This window comes from Orcinus orca, chromosome 17 (genome assembly GCF_937001465.1).
Source record: "Orcinus orca chromosome 17, mOrcOrc1.1, whole genome shotgun sequence".
NCBI classification, from domain to species: domain Eukaryota; kingdom Metazoa; phylum Chordata; class Mammalia; order Artiodactyla; family Delphinidae; genus Orcinus; species Orcinus orca.
The window spans coordinates 72075518-72097406 of record NC_064575.1 but is presented as its reverse complement, the minus strand read 5'-3'; the positions used below and the strand labels follow the sequence as shown (position 1 = coordinate 72097406).

The window sequence follows — 21889 nt, the reverse complement described above, 5'->3', positions numbered from 1 at the left end:
CTAAATCCACTCTTACATTCAAGCCCCAAATTGAGACACAGTCCCAAAATACTCTGCACACACAGAAAAGGTTCTTAACTAAACCCATGGATAGGCTTCAGGAAATTTGGGAATGTTTAAAGATTATATGTAAAATATTGTATGAGCTTTTCTCTGGGGAAAGCATTTTAGTTTTCATCAAATTCTAAAAAAGATTACCACATACACAAGATTAACCACCACTAATATATATATATGGTTCACCTCACTTGACAGGTTGAATAAGTAAAATTTTTGTATGTAAAGCAATGCTTTTTTCAAAAAGAAACTCTCCTACTAAATAAATGAGTTACTTTAATCTGTTTACGGATGGAACATTCTTCCACGATGAATGAAGTTGATCCAAATTTATTACTTGTCCCTTCTTATGGGCAAACCCCAATCGGCAGTACATTGACACAGCATTCTGAAAGGAATATAAAGGAAATGAACATCTGAAATAAACTAGACTTCAGAATGTTTGTAGAGAAAAAACTATTACGGACTATGCTTACAGTGAGCCTCAAACATTTTCATCCCATAACTAGAAGAAAAAATTTTCAGTAGGCCTAGTCTTCCACTAAAGTCTTCACATATGTAGGAGAGGGAATGCTCCCAACTGTCTGGCCTGGGCCTCCCTAGATCCACCCCCAAAGAAGCGGAAGTTGTTGCTTATCTGACTTCATTACAAAATACTGTGACTTCACTACAAGACACTGCTACAAGACACTACAAGACACTACAAGACACAAGTCAGGCTGCTTTCTGGTGGGCACAGACCTGTGAGTACAGCTTTCACTCCCTGGGATGGAATACTGGTTCAGGGTTCTTATTTTGCTCTTCTCTATCTTTGTAAGCACCCCGACTGTGCACACTTCCTCTGACAGCTAATAAGAATCTCACTGCTTCTGTTTCTCAGTATCAAGACAAAAATCTATAATCCATTCAGTATTCCTATCACAAGTGAAGAGAGTATAAAAATTACATACCTTAACCAGGGATAGGTCTATCTCAAGAACATTTGCAAGCTGGAAAATAAAATTTTAAAAATATTTTACATTCTAAGAATCATAAGCATATTACACAGTTGTAATAGACCATTTGACCATAATCAGAAAAATTTAAATTATTAATAACTGAGTCTGAATAAATTTTGTAATCAGAATTTTTTTCGTTCCATATCTCTAAGACACTTAGGGGAGTACAAATCCAGGCAGTGACCATAACAACTGAATTACTTAGCCTGTAATTTCGTCTCATTCAAAATAAAAATAATTTCCAGATCAGTCAATTGTCTACAATGCTTTTATTATAAAGTCATATAAAGTTATTTAACCCATTCATAAGCTATTAACTAAAAAAATTTTAATATATATATGCAGGAAGTAACTTAAGAATAGTGAACTTAAGTATATTAATGGTCCAAGATCTAACCATGGGTGGACTTTGAAAATATTTTAATTATATCATTAAATAATTTTATCTACTTTACACAAACTTATTTTATAATCTTGAGGTTAAGTTCTTTCATAAGATGCTATCATACTTACCTCTGCAACATTAGTATGCTCATCTATTGAAACAAATATCTTATAGAGTAGAGTTTCAAAATAATCACCTTGCACTCGATTCATTACAAAACCTTCAAGAGGAGGAACTAAAATAAACAAAATAGACTTCTCTCAGTGACATAATTTTATAAAACAAGAAAGTTTAATTCAAACATCTAATTGAAAGAGACCTCCAACTTAGGGACTGAATTCAGCTTTTGATTCATTTTACCAACTCCATAGCAAGTTTTCCTAAAACTCCCGAAGTAAGGTCATATGCAATGCTGTCTACACAGAGTGGACTCTTATGGCAGAGCATAAATCCTACAAAGAGTAATTTCATCCCCATGGACCTCTCAGCGTTACTGAGGCAGAGAAGTGCTAGAGGCATGGACTTGGTAGAACGGCAGGGGCGCCGGTGCTGCTCCAGAATGGGGAAGCCCGCCAAGGGTGTGTTTCTGATGCGTCTAGGGCAGCAGGTGGCTGGTCTAAAGCAGAGAAGCAAGAACTGCAAGTCACCATGCTATCCAAAACCAGGTGGACAGAAGGTACTGGCTCTCTGCCCTCCACATCATCCCTGCTCCATCCTGAGAAAAGGGGAAATTCATCTGCGTGACTGCCACATTTATCACTGGTATAATTTGCTCTCTGGGGCTTTCTATTCTGTAACCTCCTTGATGGGAAGAGGGTCAAGACCTTCCACACAAGAGGCTGCCCGATCGATGCTCCCCACCTATTTATTCATACTCACTTCTCTCCATCTCTTTGGTCCAGATGCTCTAACCCACTTTACTAGAGTGCTCTGCCTGGCCAACAATAAAGAGGCACTATGCTTTCCTTTGCCATTCTCCCCTGTGGGCACACTTCCCCTGAAAACATCGTGGGAAGAAGGCGTGTGCCTAGGCCATAGCAGGATTTGTGTGTCCCTGTGTCCTCTAACCCTAACACCACCTAACTGCACCCAAAACCTAAATTATTCCCAACAGAGAGATATAAGACAAAATTCAAGTGGTCAAAAAGAAGGCACTGTGAAGAACCACAATGTATACATCAGGATAGGCTCTCTACTTTACAGCTCTGGCTCATGTCATTTTTTGATTTAGTGCTACCCATATTTCCAATCATCCAAGGACTGTTAAGGATCAAGGGTTTCTTTTTAGAAATATTTTAGTAATCCCATTTTTTATATAATTAATTCTTTTCCTACACTCTCAGCTGTGTGAATACGAAGTGTAAATGTTTACTGAACGCTTACTAAGTGCCAGACTATACTACTAGCTACTTTATATATACAATTCCACTTAATCCTCTTAATGTTAAGAGTTGTTCAAAACTATACCCTATCTTAGAGATGAAGAAACAAGGCAATGGGCTTCCCTGGTGGCGCAGTGGTTGAGAGTCCGCCTGCCGATGCAAGGGACACGGGTTCGTGCCCCCGTCCGGGAAGATCCCACATGCCGCAGAGCGGCTGGGCCCGTGAGCCATGGCCGCTAAGCCTGTGCGTCCGGAGCCTGTGCTCCGCAACGGGAGAGGCCACAACAGTGAGAGGCCTGCGTACCGCAAAAAAAAAAAAAACAAGGCACTAAAAGGTTAGAAATACACAATTTACATCTAGGCAAAAAGAATGAGGCAACTCTACATAAAGAGATATGGAATAGTAGCAACGTATAATTAAAAAAGCAAAGTATGAGCTGGATACACCACCTGCGTAAGAATAAAACCACACAAAAAAGGATATATACATATATGCCTATGTGCATAGTATGTTTTTGGAAGAATATACAGGAAACTTAGTGGCGGCTGAGAGAGGAACTGACTGGTTAGGGACAGGCATGGGAAGCAGACTTTTTATACTCTTCTGTAAATTTAGTATTTTATAATCATAATTACTGCCTACTCAAAAAATACATTAACAAAAATAAAAATAAAGAAAATACCTGGAAATAGCAAAAAAAGTTATAGAAAAAAAAAAAGACAAGGAAGGCCTGGCCATAAACACATGGTAACACAAATAAAAAATAGAGGTCAGGACACACTAGACTATGATAACCTGATAGGAGGAAGTAGTGCTGTGAAAAGCCCCCAACACTCATTGTTAACAGTAAGGTCCCTGGGGTTTTGTGACACTTCATATTTGATTACACAATATCTTAGAATGGTAAAATATATCACAAACAAGAATAATACCTAAAAGATATGATGGAAAACACACTTATAATACATAACCTTAATATAACAAGTGCTTCTATAAATTGGTAAGAAATCTAATCTAGAGGAAAAAAAGCCAAGGATGTGTCCAAGAATGTTAACCACATCACCACTGAGGCAAATAAATAAATAAATAAAATAAAAAAGAATAAAATATTTAAAAAAGGAAATGATCTAAACAACCAGCATAGGGAAATGGTTTACTAAATTGAAATATACAAGGGTCTTAATATTGATTTAACTTGGGGAGGTGGGTGAAGAGGAAGGGAGGAAGAGATAAAGATAAAAAAGATGGTAGTGACATGAAAATATAAGACACAGATATGTCAGGTAAAAATGAAGAACAAGGACTTCCCTAGTGGTTCAGTGGTTAAGAATCCACCTGCCAATGCAGGGGACACAGGTTCAAGCCCTGGTCCGGGAAGATCCCACATGTTGCAGAGCAACTAAGCCCATGCACCACAACTACTGAGCCTGTGCTCTAGAGCCCGTGAGCCACAACTACTGAGCCCGTGTCCTACAACTACTGAAGCCCGCGTGCCTAGAGCCCGTGCTCCACAACGAGAAGCCACCACAATGAGAAGCCCGCACACCGCAACCAAGAGTAGCCCCTGCTCGCCGCGACTAGAGAAAGCCCACGCGCAGCAACGAAGACCCAACGCAGCCATAAATAAATAAACAAATAAATAAATAATGTAAAATGAAGAACATATAACTGTATGATATTACTGAATATATGTAGAAACTTATGCACTGAACAAGGTTTAAAAAGTGACATAAATGTATAAAAACACTGGTTTGATTTAGGATTGTGAGAAATTTACCTCAGATTTCTACTATTTTAATACAGTGTTTACACCAACAAAAGATAAAAATGAAAGGAATTTAACTAAAACCACCTCAATGAGTTGCAACGTAATGAGGAAGAAATGTTTTTCTTTGAAAAATTCTAACATCAAAGATCCCAGAATGATATGTGTCTAACTTAACAGGTGACACACAGTGCCCAGCACCTAGCAGCCATTCAAAAAACATTGAGAAATATTAGCACATATTTACCTGCTATACAACTGTCATCAGATATTGGGACATCCAGATAAATAAATCCTTTGTTATATAAACCTACAGAAACAAAAGTATCTTGTTTTAGATGAACCAGTAAACACTGTAGTTTAAAAAATTAAAATAAAAACTTTATTCCTGATTTTCTGTAAAGATTCTTACAACTTAATGGTATATGAAAAGGAAAAAAGAAAGATTGAAGGAAAAAAAATTACATCAAAGCTTTCAAATCTTGGTTTCCCTCAAATGCTCAGAACTGCAAAATTTTTCTTATGATTCATTTGTATAAATTTCTAATCTATGTGACTAATTATAGCCACACTGGAAAACAATGGACTAAGGTCACATTTCAAACAATAACATTCCTTAGGAAATATTACTGTTCTTACCTAATTGATAAATAATTGCTATAAATTGCTGATGGCTTAAAATAATTTTTTATGTTGACGAAAGACCATTTCTACTAACCACTTACTATGTACTACATTGTAATCTAGTGATCCAGAGAGCTGAGGGCCTGCATCAATGATCTTATCAATAGCGCATTTCTCGGGCAAAGTGCATATCTAGGAAAAGCAAAATATTTTCAATTAGGTCCTGTCCAAATTAACTAACTGGTAAGTTTCCTGAAATCTATTCATTTTTAAACCAACGATTATAAGTCATTAGTTGAATGAACTACATATTTTTTTCATTTTTTACTCTAGAATTCAAACAAAAAAAGCCACACACAACCATCAATTAAGGTGCCAAAATATGCTACCAACAGAACTCATACAGCAAAGCAATTTTAAGTGCCAATACTTGCTGGTAAGTAATGTGCTCACTAATAAATAGTAATATTGACTCATCTTCTTTGCACTGGAATCTGATCCGTTTGCTGATTCTGGATCTCTCAAACCAGAAGTTCATTCACATGCCACAGGATTATTATCACTGACAAGATCACCATCTCATGACACAGTCTGACATCTCTGCTCGGAAGTAAATGCACTGAAGCAGAATTTCTAAGCCTCGCACATACTGGGTTTATTCTGTCCTTGGAAGTAAAACAAAATGCCAACTAAAAAAAAATCCACACGCTCACTTAATTCCTTCAGCCACAGGGATATGACTGGTCTCTAGGCACATCGTCTGCTATTCCACCTTTTTCCCCTAAATCAACATCCCTTCTAAAATGTATAAAGCTTATAGCAAATGTGGTCTGACCACTGGGAATAGTATTTCCCTTGATCTCGACACTATTCCCTAACAAGCACTTACCACTTCAGTACAGCAGTTCAGCACAGTGATTAAGAGCACAGCAAACTGCCTGGGTTATAATCCCAGACCTTTACTAGAACTGTGACTGGAGCCATTACTTCACTTCTCTGCGCTCACTTTCCTCACATGTGAAAGAGGCTACAAATAATACACAGCTCTGGGGTTGTGATGAGACTCAAATGAGACAATATAAGAAGCAGCTGGAATAGTGCCTGGCACACTGAGCACACAGCAAGTCCTCAAAAACCGTTGGCAATACTATTGCTGGTAGCTGTGGCATCACGTCACTTTACATGAAACATGTAAGTAAAATCCCCAGATGACTGTACATGAACCAAGTCAAGTCTCCCTGATGACTAAAGAGTATTTTCGAAAACTTCCAATATTCTAGCCTACGAAGATCATTTACAATTTTGAATTTAAGTTTAATTTCCTTCAGGAAAACCAACTAGTGTTACTTTTTGTAAAAAAGTTATGTAACTATAGTTAAAAATTATAATTTTTAAAATAAAAATCCTATGTTTAACTTTTAAAGTTACCTACCTTTATGTCATCTTCTGTGATATATGCAGCCTGCACCACCCACCATGCCTCTATGGCAATTTCCACCGGCTTTACTGGTAGAAGATCACGGGCCGTTTTCCGTCTGAAAAATTTCTGCAATGGTACAAACATCAGAGCATTTGCAATCTATCTAAAATTACTACTTTTTTTTTTATTGATAACAGTATAACAAGACAGTTTCCAATAGACTAAATAAATATCTTTTAAAATTCTCATGTTTTAAAATCTAAAGTATTCTAGATATACTGAATGGAGAAAGTCATTCTTAAATTATTTCAAAGTAAATTACTTCAAAACACTATCATTAAATCTGGATCTAAATCCAGAAATGCAAAGGAAACCGAGGTGAAAATGCATTTGTGTACTGATTTCACCCATGAAGTGAACCCTGGGAGTGGAATGAGCAGGTGAAAAGACCAGCAGAGCAAAGTTAATTTTTAAAAATAAATGAAATGTCTTATGCCTTAGGTATTTTTAATTCAATAATCACTTAAGCTATAACCTAGAGATACTGATGAGTTGTTTCTGTATTAAGCATATTTTATTTGATGAAAGAAATCATAATTCATTATTTCTACTACTTAAAAATTTAATCTGATTGTGTGATAAGGAGGACAAGAAATTTGAAGGGAAGGGAAACAACTAACTTACTTTTGACGATCTACACTGATTCATCAGATCAATGTACTGGTTCCTTCCTATGCCAAGAAGCCTTAGACCTAAAAGAAAGAGCCTTTCCTTTAAAATCATTTAATACATCTTGAAATGTCAGTACACTCACAACCTACTAGGAAAAAACCTTTGACTTTCATTCCTCTTTTGATTACTGACAGATGATCAATATCAAATTAAAAAGAATTCTTCAAACAAAATATAAAAGACAAGCAACTGGGAGTGGTGAATTCAAGCTGACACTTTGACAATGCTAACTGAGAAAATTTTTAAAAAGCAGAAGTCCTCCCAATTCCAGGAAGTCAAAATGTACTTCTCAGCAAAAGTTTCTTCTTAACACAACAGAACTATGTCACATTTCAAATACACACTTCATTAAAATAAGCATAATAAAACACCAGCAAATTATGTTAGTAACAACCATATATCATGCTGCAAAAATATTGTGCACAAATTTTCTTTCCTCATTTGGTATACACCACAGCCCAAGTAACAGAACTTCATTCTCTAGAAATACAGAGACTAGTCCCATTTTTCTGATTCTACCACTCCAAAATATTCTCTTAGACATTTAGACAAAATCTTATACTTGACTTGTATCACCTGATAAAATTCCTATCAATAATGTTGCTTGCTGTTCTCATCTTTCAAGTCTTCCAGGTTAAAAGCACAATAATGAAAGGCAAGAGCACGCATGCACAAAGACACTCTAAACATTGCCTCGTTCTTCAGCATAATTAAATACTTACAGTCAGCAGCAGTGAAATTGGGCAATGAATCATAACTTTTCTCACTGTTCATAATGTCCTTTTAAAAAGAAAAAAACGTAAATGTTAAGCGCAAAATGTCCTTGCCACAGGAAGCACTGAGATCAGAGCCTGGCAACCTAGAGCGTGCATGTCACAGTGTGGCATGTACCACGAGGTCCCAACCTAGCAACTGAAGGTCAGGCTTTCAGGTCTGGGTTCCTCACAGCGCATTATGAAGCCCAGACAGTTGCCCAGTAACCTCTGCCCTGTGGAAGCTATGCAAGGAATACCTCTCTCAGAGTTCAGGGTTCCAGGCTCTCCACACTTCATACCTGATCCTAGACTCCTACCCTAGGATTAGAGAGAATCCCGAGAGAAGGCCCAACAGTGTGTCATAGCTCCATTAACAAGCATCCAAGACAAGCACTGCTGACAAAGACCTTAACCGCTCAGCAGCCTCTGCTCCTCCAAATCCCAACCAGCAACAGAGTCAAACTCAGGATCCAGCTTCTTGCAACCCTCATCTGTTTCTCCAGTAATAAACCAGCTGTTTACTGTGGGGATAAGACCCATTTTTAGCCCAGTAGTTATACCCAATGGTATAAAAACAGATACCAGAGAACAGCAAGCACATGGATGCACTGAAAGCTAGTAAATGGGACAAAACCTCACTCTATTATCTCCCCCAAACCTGTGGATAACACCAGAAAAATAATCAGAGAGACAGCAACAAAACTATTCTACACACTGCTTAGCTGCCACCTTCATTATGCTACCCTGGTTCTAGGGAAAGGGACTGACAGAAACCTGGGCGGCCAGGCCTCAAGCTTTACTTTGTATTTCCTCCAAAACAGGGACACAGGAGACATGGGACTATAGAAGTGCCTGTGAAGAAGGGGCTTAAGGAGACAGGCAAAGGGAGCTCCTGTGAAGGCAGCCACGTCCTAAAGGGAGCTAACCTCACTGCTACTGCAGGCGCCCAACTCCTTCAGTTCTAGGCTGCCCTCTGCTCTTCAAGTGGCTGGTGAGCCCAGAACAGTAGCACTCAAATAGAATTAACAGCAAATGAATACTAGATAAATACTGCCAAGCTTTACATAAAACCCACTTAAAAACAGTATATAGGGGCTTCCCTGGTGGCGCAGTGGTTGAGAGTCTGCCTGCCGATGCAGGGGACACGGGTTCGTGCCCTGGTCCAGGGGGATCCCGCATGCCGCAGAGCAGCTGGGCCCGTGAGCCATGGCCGCTGAGCCTGCGCGTCCGGAGCCTGTGCTCCGCAACGGGAGAGGCCGCAGCAGTGAGAGGCCCGCGTACCGCAAAAAAAAAAAACGCCAAAAAACCAGTATATAACTACTATTTAAAGCTATTCAACACAGGCCTAAAAACTGCCTTTGGAAAAAGGCTAACATCTAAAAGTTAGTAATCACAGAAAGATTAGCAACCAGGACTACTAATACAATTCTATTCTTCTGAAACATGCATTATATAATGTTGGGTCTATATCATCATTTATTCTTTCTACAGTTAGAAAACAGCTAAATATATTAAGCTTCTCTGAGCTCAATGTTCAATTCTGTCACCCACATTTTCAACCTTAACAGTGTATTAAAAGCAATAAATTTTATACAAACTGTGCTAACATAAATGGCTGATTAACGCTACAACAGCACAAAGGGTCAACAACGTCTTCAAGAACACAGAATAAAGACAGATACTTTCCTGCTGAGAACACACTGATAAGGACAACTACTTGCACAAGTGTGGCTACAACAGTTAACTATTAAGCAACCATCTTTTTTACACTATAAACTCAGAAACAATGTCCACCGTGGCTGAGGGCTGGTCATCATTCACAAAGTGTCCCCGACATGAAGTCCCATCCCATCCCTGAAGATTCACGTACTGTAAACTCACCTCCATAATCCCAGTATAATATAAAAATGGTGTTATCCTCAGGCCCTTTACCATGATATCTGATAAATGGTAAGGGTACAGCATGAGATGATCTCGACTGTACTTTAAGAGTTCCTCATAGTACTTGCGTTCATCTTTCTTGACATGTTTAACTGGGAAAGAAAGGGAAATTCTCCAGTTTTTTTTCAGATCTTATACTTAAATATAATTATAAATGCAAGGAGAAACACTTTACAAACTAATATTAATTAAAAAGAGAAGTATGTAAATTGGAAGAGAATAAAACAATCTAAGTTGGAACAAAGAAACAATTACACCACAAGCAACAGACTTCAGAGTATATAAGTAAAATATATGGGACAGAAAAGTAGAGAAATAATTCTTAACAAATCAAAGAGCAAAGAAAGTGAACATGGAATGTCTCCCCCAAAAAACATAAGCTATAATCCATCCAACCCCTATGATACTTTACAAGACAGCCAATCTGAATGGCCGTTTTCTATGAAATCAAGTCTATTTTTAAACATTATTTGCTGGTTTCTGTGTTTTAAATGTAAAAAAACCTCTGATTTCCATGGAATATGTTTTCATAGAAAACCTATCTCTGAAATACTATGCTTAAAATAAGAGTAACAAATGGGAGGGAAGACTAGCAGGGCAACAGAATCATCAAAGTAATCTGACAAATAAAAAGCAAACATTTTTTAAAAAGTTTTTTTTAAAAAATGGAGCCAATTATGTTTAAAATTTGTTCCAATTATTATAGAAAGAGTCTTCATTAAAGTTGTATTATTTGGAAAATTTATAGAGACCAAAACAAAACTCAAAGTCAAAATTCATTAAGAAGGAACGTACTTCTTTTCTGGCATATTTTCTCACTAAACTAAAAAGAGGACAACTGAATCAAAATTAATATTCTATAGGTAAAATGAATCTATAAACAGTACTCTAAAAAATAATTTTCATTGGAATTAGAAAGAAGAATCTACTTGCTAATGCAAATTATTGTTAGGTGTGATGGGTCATTATAGAATTTATTAAAGGCTGTACATGGAAAAATTTCAGTACTATGAAATATATAATAAAAAGATAGGACAGATTTATGAAAACGTAATTCAGCAGTAGTCATTTCTACCTCAATGTAAAAATGTCTCTACTTACCTAAGTTATTTCTGTATCGTAACTGATTGCGGATACTGTACAGGACAACCTGCTTCTCATATTCTCTCTGTGAATTTCCAAGACTCTAAAAAAAATTTCAAATAGATTTAAAATAGTTTCCAAACTAAACAACAGTACTTTTACCCCATAAAATTTCAATACCATGCCCCCTAATTTTATCCTGGAATCTCTAATTTCCAGAACTGAGTAAAGATTTTCTTAAATTTTATCATACAAACTTTCCTGCTATGGTATTAGAGCAAAAATTCAATGTGTTTATCTTCAGTCTCCCTTTCTAAAAGGATTTACTGAAATTATCTAAAGTATTTAATATCAAATAAAAGAGCAGTCTGAGAACATAACTTCACTTAAGTTAACAAAAAACTAAGTTCTACAAATAAAGATTTCCTTCTTTTGTTTTTTTTAAACATTTTTACTGGAGTATAAATGCTTTACAATGGTGTGTTAGTTTCTGCTTTATAACAAAGTGAATCAGTTATACATATACATATGTCCCCGTATCTCTTCCCTCTTGCGTCTCCCTCCCTCCCTCCCTCCCTCCCACCCTCCCCATCCCACCCCTCTAGGTGGTCACAAAGCACCAAGCTGATCTCCCTGTGCTATGCGGCTGCTTCCCACTAGCTATCTATTTTACATTTGGTAGTGTATATATGTCCATGCCACTCTCTCACTTTGTCCCAGCTTACCCTTCCCCCTCCCCGTATCCTCAAGTCCATTCTCTAGTAGGTCTGTGTCTTTATTCCTGTCTTGCCCCTAGGTTCTTCATGACCATTTTTTTTTTTTTTTAGATTCCATATATATGTGTTAGCATACGGTATTTGTTTTTCTCTTTCTGACTTACTTCACTCTGTATGACAGACTCTAGGTCCATCCACCTCACTACAAATAACTCAATTTCGTTTCTTTTTATGGCTGAGTAATATTCCATTGTATATATGTGCCACATCTTCTTTATCCATTCATCTGCTGATGGACACTTAGGTTGCTTCCATGTCCTGGCTATTGTACATAGAGCTGCAATGAACACTGTGGTACATGTCTCTTTTTGAATTATGGTTTTCTCAGGGTATATGCCCAGTAGTGGGATTGCTGGGTCATATGGTAGTTCTATTTGTAGTTTTATAAGGAACCTCCATACTGTTCTCCATAGTGGCTGTATCAATTTACATTCCCACCAACAGTGCAAGAGGGTTCCCTTTTCTCCACACCCTCTCCAGCATTTACTGTTTGTAGATTTTTTGATGCAATCCCTATCAAACTACCAATGGCATTTTTCACAGAACTAGAACAAAAAATTTCACAATTTGTATGGAAACACAAAAGACCCCGTATAGCCAAAGCAATCTTGAGAAAGAAAAATGGAGCTGGAAGAATCAGGCTCCCTGACTTCCAACTATACTACAAAGCTACAGTAATCAAGACAGTATGGTACTGCCACAAAAACAGAAATATAGATCAATGGAACAGAATAGAAAGCCCAGAGATAAACCCACACAGATATGGTCACCTTATCTTTGATAAAGGAGGCAAGAATATACAGTAGAGAAAAGACAGCCTCTTCAGTAAGTGGTGCTGGGAAAACTGGACAGGTACATGTAAAAGAATGAAATTAGAACACTCCCTAACACCATACACAAAAATAAACTCAAAATGGGTTAAAGACCTAAATGTAAGGCCAGACACTATCAAACTCTTAGAGGAAAACATAGGCAGAACAGTCTATGACATAAATCACAGCAAGATCCTTTTTGACCCACCTCCTAGAGAAATGGAAATAAAAACAAAAATAAACAAATGGGACCTAATGAAACTTTAAAGCTTTTGCACAGCAAAGGAAACCATAAACAAGATGAAAAGACAACCCTCAGAATGGGAGAAAATATTTGCAAATGAAGCAACTGACAAAGGATTAATCTCCAAAATTTACAGCAGCTCAATATCAAAAAAACATACAACCCAATCCGAAAATGGGCAGAAGACCTAAGTAGACATTTCTCCAAAGAAGATATACAGATTGCCAACAAGCACATGAAAGAATACTCAACATCATTAATCATTAGAGAATTGCAAATCAAAACTACAATGAGATATCATCTCACACAGGTCAGAATGGCCATCATCAAAAGATTTCCTTCTTGACCGTCTCCAATTTGTGTAGATGGATAGATTCTTGCACCTACATTTATTTAAATTTAAGAATGGCCACTAAGGACAGATCCCCGTCTGATGACTACTTACAGTTGAGGGCTATGATTATTAAAAATTAAGATTCCTGGAGAATGTACACTTAAAAAATACCTCTAAATACAATTATTTCTTAAAAACGTCATCTTATGGCCTCATGAGAAAACACTTATGACAATTTTAGAATTTCCGATATATTTTTTAGTGAGCAAAATGCTTTCTAGCTGTGAATTTAGTGTTTTAAGTCCAAAATTGGGTTCTCATGAAAGCAAAGAATAAGTTTGTCTGATTATAGTTAACATGATATTCAATGTGAGACCATAAACTTAATTTAATATACGACTGCTATCCCCCTTCTAATTACTAGCTATGATCTTTCCAACACACTATAAAATAAGACATCTTAAGAGATTAATGACAGAAGGAACAGAGGACTCAGTTATTATACTTCTCACTCATAGGTTTCTGAAAGCCAAGGTAAATGTCCATGCACATACTTTCACTTAAGGCCATCTTCACAAAACAGATGAAACTCACATCTAAATAAACTGGCACACAACTGGAGCTACTGGTGGGTAGCATTTTAAGAAAAAAGGGACATAACGTGAGAAAACTAAAAATCTTTCTTCCTGCATCTAGATTAATTGATTTATCACAGGTTGAACCATAAGCCACACTACTGCTGAAATGTTATGTGCTGACATTATTTTCATCCATTTTAACATTACAAGAAGTTAGGAGTAAAGTTCATTGTAGAGATACTGCTCTCCTATCTTTTATGTAGCACCAAAACCAGGGCCACTATTGAAGATATTTAGGGGATTCAAAATATTAGGCTTTCTGTAAAATTTTAAAGGATCTCCTCTAGCTCTACTGCCAAATAAAAGTCTCTTTCTCAAGGAACAGAGAACACACACACTCACTCACACAGCAGACAATTTGCTAAAATCTCAGCAACTTCCAAACTTGAGGATTTACTCTTCTGTTTCAAAATAAGTCCCTTAATTTATTCTAACTTACAACCGTTTTCTCCCTTTAAAACTCTGTTCCCAGTAACTCCAGGATAAAAAGTGCAAATCAAGCCACTTACACAAAATATAAGGTCCCCATTATTTGTAAGTTAATGAGAGAATACAGTATCTACTAAACATCTAAGTCTTTGCGCTAGTCATTAAGTAATGACTGGTCCTGATCGATACATGTGCAGACACACAAATAACTAAAAACTGCATTAACAGCTGATTTTATTCTTCACTACCCTTGTACATAAAATATAATTGCTTTGTTCACAAAGATTCTTTGGCTTCTCTTCCACGCCCACCCCAATTTCCCACCATCCACATTTTAAAACACTGCTGCCACTACAGGAGGCAACGAAAGAAAGGTCATTTTACTGGGAGACAGTGCAGACCCTGTAGAAATTCCCACCAGGTCTGACAAATGAAGCTGGGCTGCAGATAAAAGGAACTAAAACAGACGGAGTGACATAGAAACCGGCTGTAAAACACCCACTGTGGATCACATGATGCTAAAAGCATAAAGAATTCTTTCTAAAGCTTTTGCTCCTACAAACCCCAATGCGCACCACCTCCCCCAAAATACACAATAGTTTTTTTTAATTGACCCTCCTTGGAACCTCATCATAAAATTTCCCTTCAAATAAAACTATGAATTGTTTTGAACAATGAATACTGGTAAACTACATAGAAAGATCCTGAAATAATGGCCTGATCCAAAACTTTTTAATGGATTTCTGAAAGTCTAGTATAGCTCACACCATGTAAAAAATTTTCATCTCATTTATATAAAAACTATTTTTTCAAATATTTTTTCAAAAAAAATCTGAATCACCTTTCACCAGCTTTCAAAACTGGGAAATATGAGTCACTTTCAAATTAAACTCATCAAAACTTACCAGAAACTCTTATCAAAGTACTTAGTATCTGTAACACCAAAAACCAAATTCTTTCCACACAAGGACTATTCTCCACTTTTAAACTGACTAAGCTTTAGCTCCTGGAAAAAAATCTCAGACTGATACTATCACTCATTCACTGCAAAAGTATTTACTAAAAGCCAACTAAGAGATAGGTGCTCAAAATACAAAAGCAAAAACAAGTAATGTAACCAGAAAATACAACATAGTGGGGTAAGTGCTATGGGTGAGAAATACAGTGCTGGGGCAGCACACCTGAGGGTCAACTACTCCAGAGATAGGTCAGGAAAACCTTTCTAGAGGAATTAACATCTCAATTCAAAAAGAAGCAACATGTAATCTATGGAGACAAATAGAAATAGGACTGGGTTTGCATTTTAGAAACCTCACCACAGTATAGTATGAAGAATGGATAGGAAGGTACTTTTCTGAGTGCTAGACACCAGACAGAAAGCTGATGTCCTAATCCAAGGTAGACCTAGGGAAAAAGAGCAAGGCTAGAGAAAATCCATGAAGTAATTTGTACAGATGGGTTTTGCAACACCTTCTACAAGCGAAAGCTTATCCTAAGCTAAAACACCAATTCTTGTAAGTGATCTCACCAAAAAAAGTTTTAATTTAATGTCATGCTTGTGCTTAAGTATAACACTGTTCTGAGATTATTTTTAATAGTCCTGACTAAGGTTTGGAAAGGTTTTTGCCATATGTACAAAATAGATAATAAGAACCTGCTGTATAAAAAAATAAATAAAATTCTAAAATTAAAAAAAAAAGCCTTTTCCCAATACTAATTAAGATCAATTATTTCTGTTGGACATAACTGAATCATCCATCTTTCTTCTATTATGTTACATTTATTTTTGTGAAATGAAGAGTAGAGAAAACAAGGAAACAAAGGATTGTTGGTTCTTCCAGCTGTCTTGCCATATGCCACAAAACCCTAAAAACAAAAAGTGCCCATCAAAGCCCTCATTCCAGCTTAACAAGAGAAAGTCTGTCAGGTTTAGAGCTTTCTTCCTCCCATTCAAGATTAACGTCACATGGGCAGCCACTGCCACCCAAGAATTCTGAGTTCCTTAAATTTATCTTTCCACTTTCTTGTATTTTTGGTATCTTGAAGTGAAAGCGTTTTCTCTGCCACACAATGCACCGCCAGAACCTTAAATTATTCATTTCCTGGAACTAAGACCCCAAGCTGGGAGAGGAGGCAAAGTAATAATCCTTATACCATCACCACCAACAACCCAAACTTTCCAAATATGCCAGGGTCCAGCACCAATGGAAAACAGAATTTCACTCTCAACCAAGCAACATGGCGGGAACTTGAAGGTCCATCTATGACCAGAGAGAAAAAGTGCCTTCTATACAGCACATATCACTTCTTCATAATCTTTACCACCGCTCACCATATTATGTATTTATTCATTTATTTGTTAACTGTCTTTCTTTACTGAAACGTAAGCTCCATGAAGACAGGGCTTTCCCGTGTTGACTGTTGCAAATAACCCGCACCTAAAACAAGGCATAGCACATAGTAGGTGTTCAATAAATATCTGTAAAACAACTGAGTAAAAATAACACTCAAGCATTTGAGAACTACCTCTCGGACAAAAACCTCCTGTCGCTCTCTTGTTGCAACATCTCTAATAAACTCATCTTGTTGACAGACTGAAGTCCAACAAAACAAAGTCCGAAAGCCCTTTAAAATCCGGCCCTGACCGCTACCACTCCCCACGCACTCACCAAGCCCCACTGCCAAACACACCAATACATCTACACCTCCGGATTCCGGTGATGGAGGAGGTCGCTCACTACTCTCAAAGCACGCTTTCACTCGTCCAAGCTTCTTAAAATGACTTTCCCTCTCGCTGGAAAATCTTGAATCCCTCTTATCTATCTCTTATTCGTCCTTTAATGCCCAATTTAAATGCCTCCCCTACACAACGTCCTGACACTCCCTGGACGGTTTCTGACGCCCTCCTCTGCGCGCTCGCATATACTATCATGCAGGTTCGTGTGAGCTGCTATCAGCCTGTAACGGATTCATTTGTTTCTCGTCCCTTTCCCACCATCCCGCAGTTCTGGAGGTCAAGAGCCGTGTTTTAAATTTGTTTCGAAGGTGCCTAGCGCAGTGCCCGGTTGAAGGGAGTCTGCGTGCGAAGGCGGCAAGCGAGTCCACTGGACACCATTCCATCCCACTTCGAAACGGCCCCATCCTGCCCCTGTGGCCCCAGGACCGTCCCCTCCTCACCCGCGGGCTGCGGGTAGGTTATCTCAAGACCCTGGGCGGGGGAAGGCCGGGAGCCAGCCCAGAGGCGCCAGCCTCGGCCCCGCGGGCTCGGCGAGCAGGTGACGGCGGGGCGGGACCCCGGCCCCAGGTTCCATACCTGTCTCACGTTGGCCGGCAGCTTGCTCCAGGGGTAGTTGTGCCGGATGTGGAACTCCACGTCTATGTTCATGACGCCGGGAGCCCGGGAGGGCGGCGGCGGCCAGGACCGCAGCTGGAACGACGCCTCCCGCCTGCCCGCCCGTAGCCCGTCCGAGGAGCCCGCGGGAGGCCCCACGCCTCACACTGCGGACGGCCCGGGCTGCCCCATGGCCTGGGCTCCCGACAGCTCGGTGCGGCCCGGGCCACGGGGCACGGGAGCAGAGGAGACAGGTGACCGGACGCCTCGTCTGCTCCAAGTTTCTTCCTAGTTTCGGCCCGCCGGAAATGGCTTCGGGCGTGCGTCACTTCCGCCCGCCGGCGCGAGGCTGGGGGTCCGAGGCCGGGGGGCGGAGCCCGGGACCAGCCTTCATGCCCGCCCCCTGCAAGCTGAGGGGCGGGACCGCGAGGTACAGCCGGCAGGGACCCCGGTAGTCGTGCCTTGCTCGAGCGCTCCGTGTCGTTCTGTCAGTCTCTGGATGAATTGATTGGGTTTGTATTGCCATTGCTGGATGACCCACTTTCCCCCAAATGCGAGTCCGGGTGGCCCTGGAGCAGGCGGTTACAGGCGCTGGGGGAGGGCCGGCCAAGAAGCAGCGACTTGGGAAGGGGGCCATAGTTGACTTAAAAACGGGCAAGAGGGCTTCCCTGGTGGCACAGTGGTTGAGAGTCCGCCTGCCGACGCAGGGGACATGGGTTCGTGCCCCGGTCCGGGAAGATCCCACGTGCCGCGGAGCGGCTAGGCCCGTGAGCCATGGCCGCTGAGCCTGCGCGTCTGGAGCCTGTGCTCCGCAACGGGAGAGGCCACAACAGTGAGAGGCCCGCGTACCGCAAAAAAAAAAAAAAAAAAAAAAAAGGGCAAGAACGGTGAGGTCCCGGGGGCTCTTAAGAGCCAACCCCGAACCGAGGCCAGGTGGAAGGGGTCCAGGCTCATGAAGGAAATGTGTAAGTCAGAGCTTTCCCCCCAGTGGAGTGGAGTAAAGGTCTAGCGATGCTTCATCCCCTCCTGATAGCTGCTACATCTTGTGGAAGAGGAACAGTTGGGCTCTCCTTCAGAGCTCCACATTCTTGTTTTGTTGCGACCCGGTTGGCGGGATCTTAGTTCCCCCACCAGGGACTGAACCCCCTGGCCCTCTGCAAGCGCAGAGTCCTAACCATTGGACGGCCAGGGAATTCCCACAAAGGTCCAAATTCTTAAAATGTAGGGATTCAGGGAGTTGAAATGGTAAACAGCCGGTGCTGACGTGGGGGAGGTCCAGAAGTAATCTAGGAGATAAGATTCTTGCGTGCAGCCTGTTACTGTTCTGCTCCTTACAGATGGCTCCGGAGTCACTTTTTAAAGGCAGAAATTAAGACACTCTTAATTTCAGTTCTAGTGAGAAGGTCTTTGGGGACACTTTCTTCCATAATTTGTTACACTGGCTTAGCAAACCCATGACCCTTGTTACTGGCAAGCAACCACAGTATCTGTTTCAGTTTTAAACCATTGTTTTAAGGGCCTTCCCTGGTGGTCCAGCGGTAAAGAATCCGCCTTCCAATGCAGGGGACAATCCCTGGTCCCGGGGAACTAAGATCCCACATGCTGCGGGACAACGAAGCCCCCGCACCACAACTGCTGAGCTCGCACTCCTCAACGAGAGAGCCCATGCGCCCTGGAGCCCTTGTGCCACAACTAGAAAGATAAAGCCGCACTCCACAACTAGAGAGAAGCCCGAGCGCCACGACAAAAGATCCCGCACACCTCGACGAAGATCCCGTGTACTGCAAATACGACCCGACACAGCCAAGAAAACAAGGAAAATAAATAAATTTTAAAAAGAAAACAATGGTTTTAAATATTTTATTCCACACCTGACAGATGTATACTTAGAACTTTTTATGACACCTAGGGCACAGCTCAGCAGCAGCCTGACGCATGGCAGAGACCTTATTATCTCTAATGGGTTGAAACAAATATGACCCACGCTGCCCTTGCATAGATATATTGGACTCGTGTTATCCAACTATAAGAGCCCATAACTAAATGCTTTGACGCCTATGACTACAGACCCTCGACATCATAGCTAAAATTAAAAGAACTCTGACCATGAGATGTTTATTCAACAAGTATTGATTGCCTGCCTGCTATGGATTAAGCCCTTGACTTACAACAGGTTATTTCTCACAAACTTATGAAAGAATCCCACTCTTAAAATCCCAGTTTAACAGAGGAGGAAACCGAGGCTTGGCAGGGCTGCCTGACTTACTCATAAGATCATACAGGTGGTAGAGACAGCACCAAACTGGAGCCTAAGACTCTCTCCTGCCAGAGCCATCCTTTCAATTCCTTGATTCAGGCTCTCACTGAACTGTTCTGCCTGCTGTTCCAGTTCAGATAATGTTCATTTAAAGTCAACAACATAAATCCCCCTCAACAATATTTTTTTGAATAATTAAGTGTAGAAGAACTCATATTCTTCCAAAGTCTAACTTTGATTTAATGCAATGTCACGATGAAAATTAAAGTCAACATAATTTTTAAATCTTTGTAAACCATTGTTTAGGGAATTATAGCAAACATGAGCACCTGCTAAATTCATCTTTTTTGTTTATCAACAAATATTGACTATAGACACATCAAAAACTACAGAAGTAGACAGGGGATGGTGGAAGTGAACTTACACCTGCTAAATCAATAAGACACGGACCTTTGGAAACTTGACCATCAAAAGAAAAGAATCTAACTCAGTAAGTAGAATAGGAAAGATTAGTATAGAAAAGATCCTAATGCAGCAAGTAGCTGAGAAAGAAATTTGAAGGAGGAAATGGTAATGGGTCAAAGCTACGTATGGGAAAAATCCAAACAACAAGCCCTTCTAAGTAGGAACTGATGACAGAGCTTGGCTTATGAAACACAGGTGCTAATTAAAATACTGATCTGCCTCATTTCCCCCAAGGCGCCAGTCTTTGAGAGACGGGAAACAAAGCAGTTCAGAGAGACCATAGGTTAATCCACAGGGCTCAAAGACCCCTGTGCTGGGAAGTTCAGGAACAGGACTGCTCCCTCAAACACCAGGAAGCAGGGCTTCCCTGGTGGCGCAGTGGTTGAGGGTCTGCCTGTCAATGCAGAAGACAGGGGTTCGAGCCCTGGCCTGGGAAGATCCCACATGCCGCGGAGCAACCGAGCCCGTGAGCCATGGCCGCCGAGCCCGTGAGCCATGGCCGCTGAGCCTGCGAGTGAGAGGCCCGCGCACCACGATGAAGAGTGGCCCCCGCTCTCCGCAACTAGAGAAAGCCCTCGCACAGAAACGAAGGCCCAACACAGCCAAAAATAAATATAAAAATTAATTAATAAAAAAAAAAACACCAGGAAGCAAAAACAACTCATTGGGCTCCACATGTAGCACTCATTACATTATAGAGCCTTTCTGGTAAACGATAATGTCCATTCTTTTAGGTCCTTGACTCAGACCCCCTACTATTTCTGCTTCCGTAGACTTTTGCTATTCAAATTCCAGAGAGGTCAGAAACTGCAGAGTGTTAGAAACCCGATTCCAGAAGCTACCATTCAAATTAACCTCATGGGTAAACAGTGTGTTCAGAAATACAAGTGCAATGAGATTCCATCTTATCTGGCTTTACCAACTTGGACTAAGGAAAATTACTCAGTTGTCTTGAGCAGCTGCCCTTCAGAAAGACTACAGAACCATTTCATTCCCACAATTCCAACAAAAGTAACGAGCAGAAACAACCCAGAAGTAGGGCGCTATCTGGTGGACTAATTTCACAAACTCCAGAATATCACTCCCTGTGGTAAATAGAATAATAGTCCCCAAAGATGTCCCCATTCTCATTCCCTGGAACCTGAGAATATGCTGCCTGATATGGCAGAAGGGTCTTTGCTGGTGTGAGTAAGCGAAGGATCTTGAGATAGGGGTATATCCTGGATTATCCGAGTGGGCTCAATGTAATCACAGGGGTCTTAGGAGAGGGAGGCAGGAAAGTCGGTCAGAGACGGAGACGGGACAATTGAAGCAGAGGTTGAAGTGACACAGGGCCCCAGGGCAAAGAACATGGGCAGCTTCTTGTATCTGGAAAAGGAAAACAGATTCTCCCCCAAAGCTCCCCAAAAGATCATAACCCTGCCAACTCATTTTGGACTTCTGATCTCCAGAACTCTAGG

At 40.2% G+C, this 21889-nt stretch overlaps 1 protein-coding gene across 5 annotated transcripts in view; it reads right to left on the bottom strand.

The window, feature by feature from the left end:
* Positions 1-17992, bottom strand: part of FAM91A1 (family with sequence similarity 91 member A1) — a 43443-nt gene extending 25451 nt beyond the window's left edge. Inside the window, exons 1-11 of one of the 5 annotated variants that reach the window (XR_007472670.1) lie at positions 17690-17992; positions 11162-11246; positions 10001-10152; positions 8087-8144; positions 7317-7384; positions 6645-6758; positions 5314-5404; positions 4836-4898; positions 1569-1675; positions 1008-1046; positions 333-445 (exon numbers count right to left, since the gene is read on the bottom strand). Coding sequence is in view for 4 of the 5 variants with exons in the window: in XM_033419845.2 (XP_033275736.1) it covers positions 333-445; positions 1008-1046; positions 1569-1675; positions 4836-4898; positions 5314-5404; positions 6645-6758; positions 7317-7384; positions 8087-8144; positions 10001-10152; positions 11162-11246; positions 17690-17761 (962 nt within the window). In the remaining variant the exon portion in view is untranslated. The remainder of the gene's footprint in view (positions 1-332; positions 446-1007; positions 1047-1568; positions 1676-4835; positions 4899-5313; positions 5405-6644; positions 6759-7316; positions 7385-8086; positions 8145-10000; positions 10153-11161; positions 11247-17689) is intronic. The other 4 variants (XM_033419845.2, XM_033419843.2, XM_033419844.2 and 1 more) reach the window with 4 other exon arrangements.
* Positions 17993-21889: the final 3897 nt, after the last annotated feature.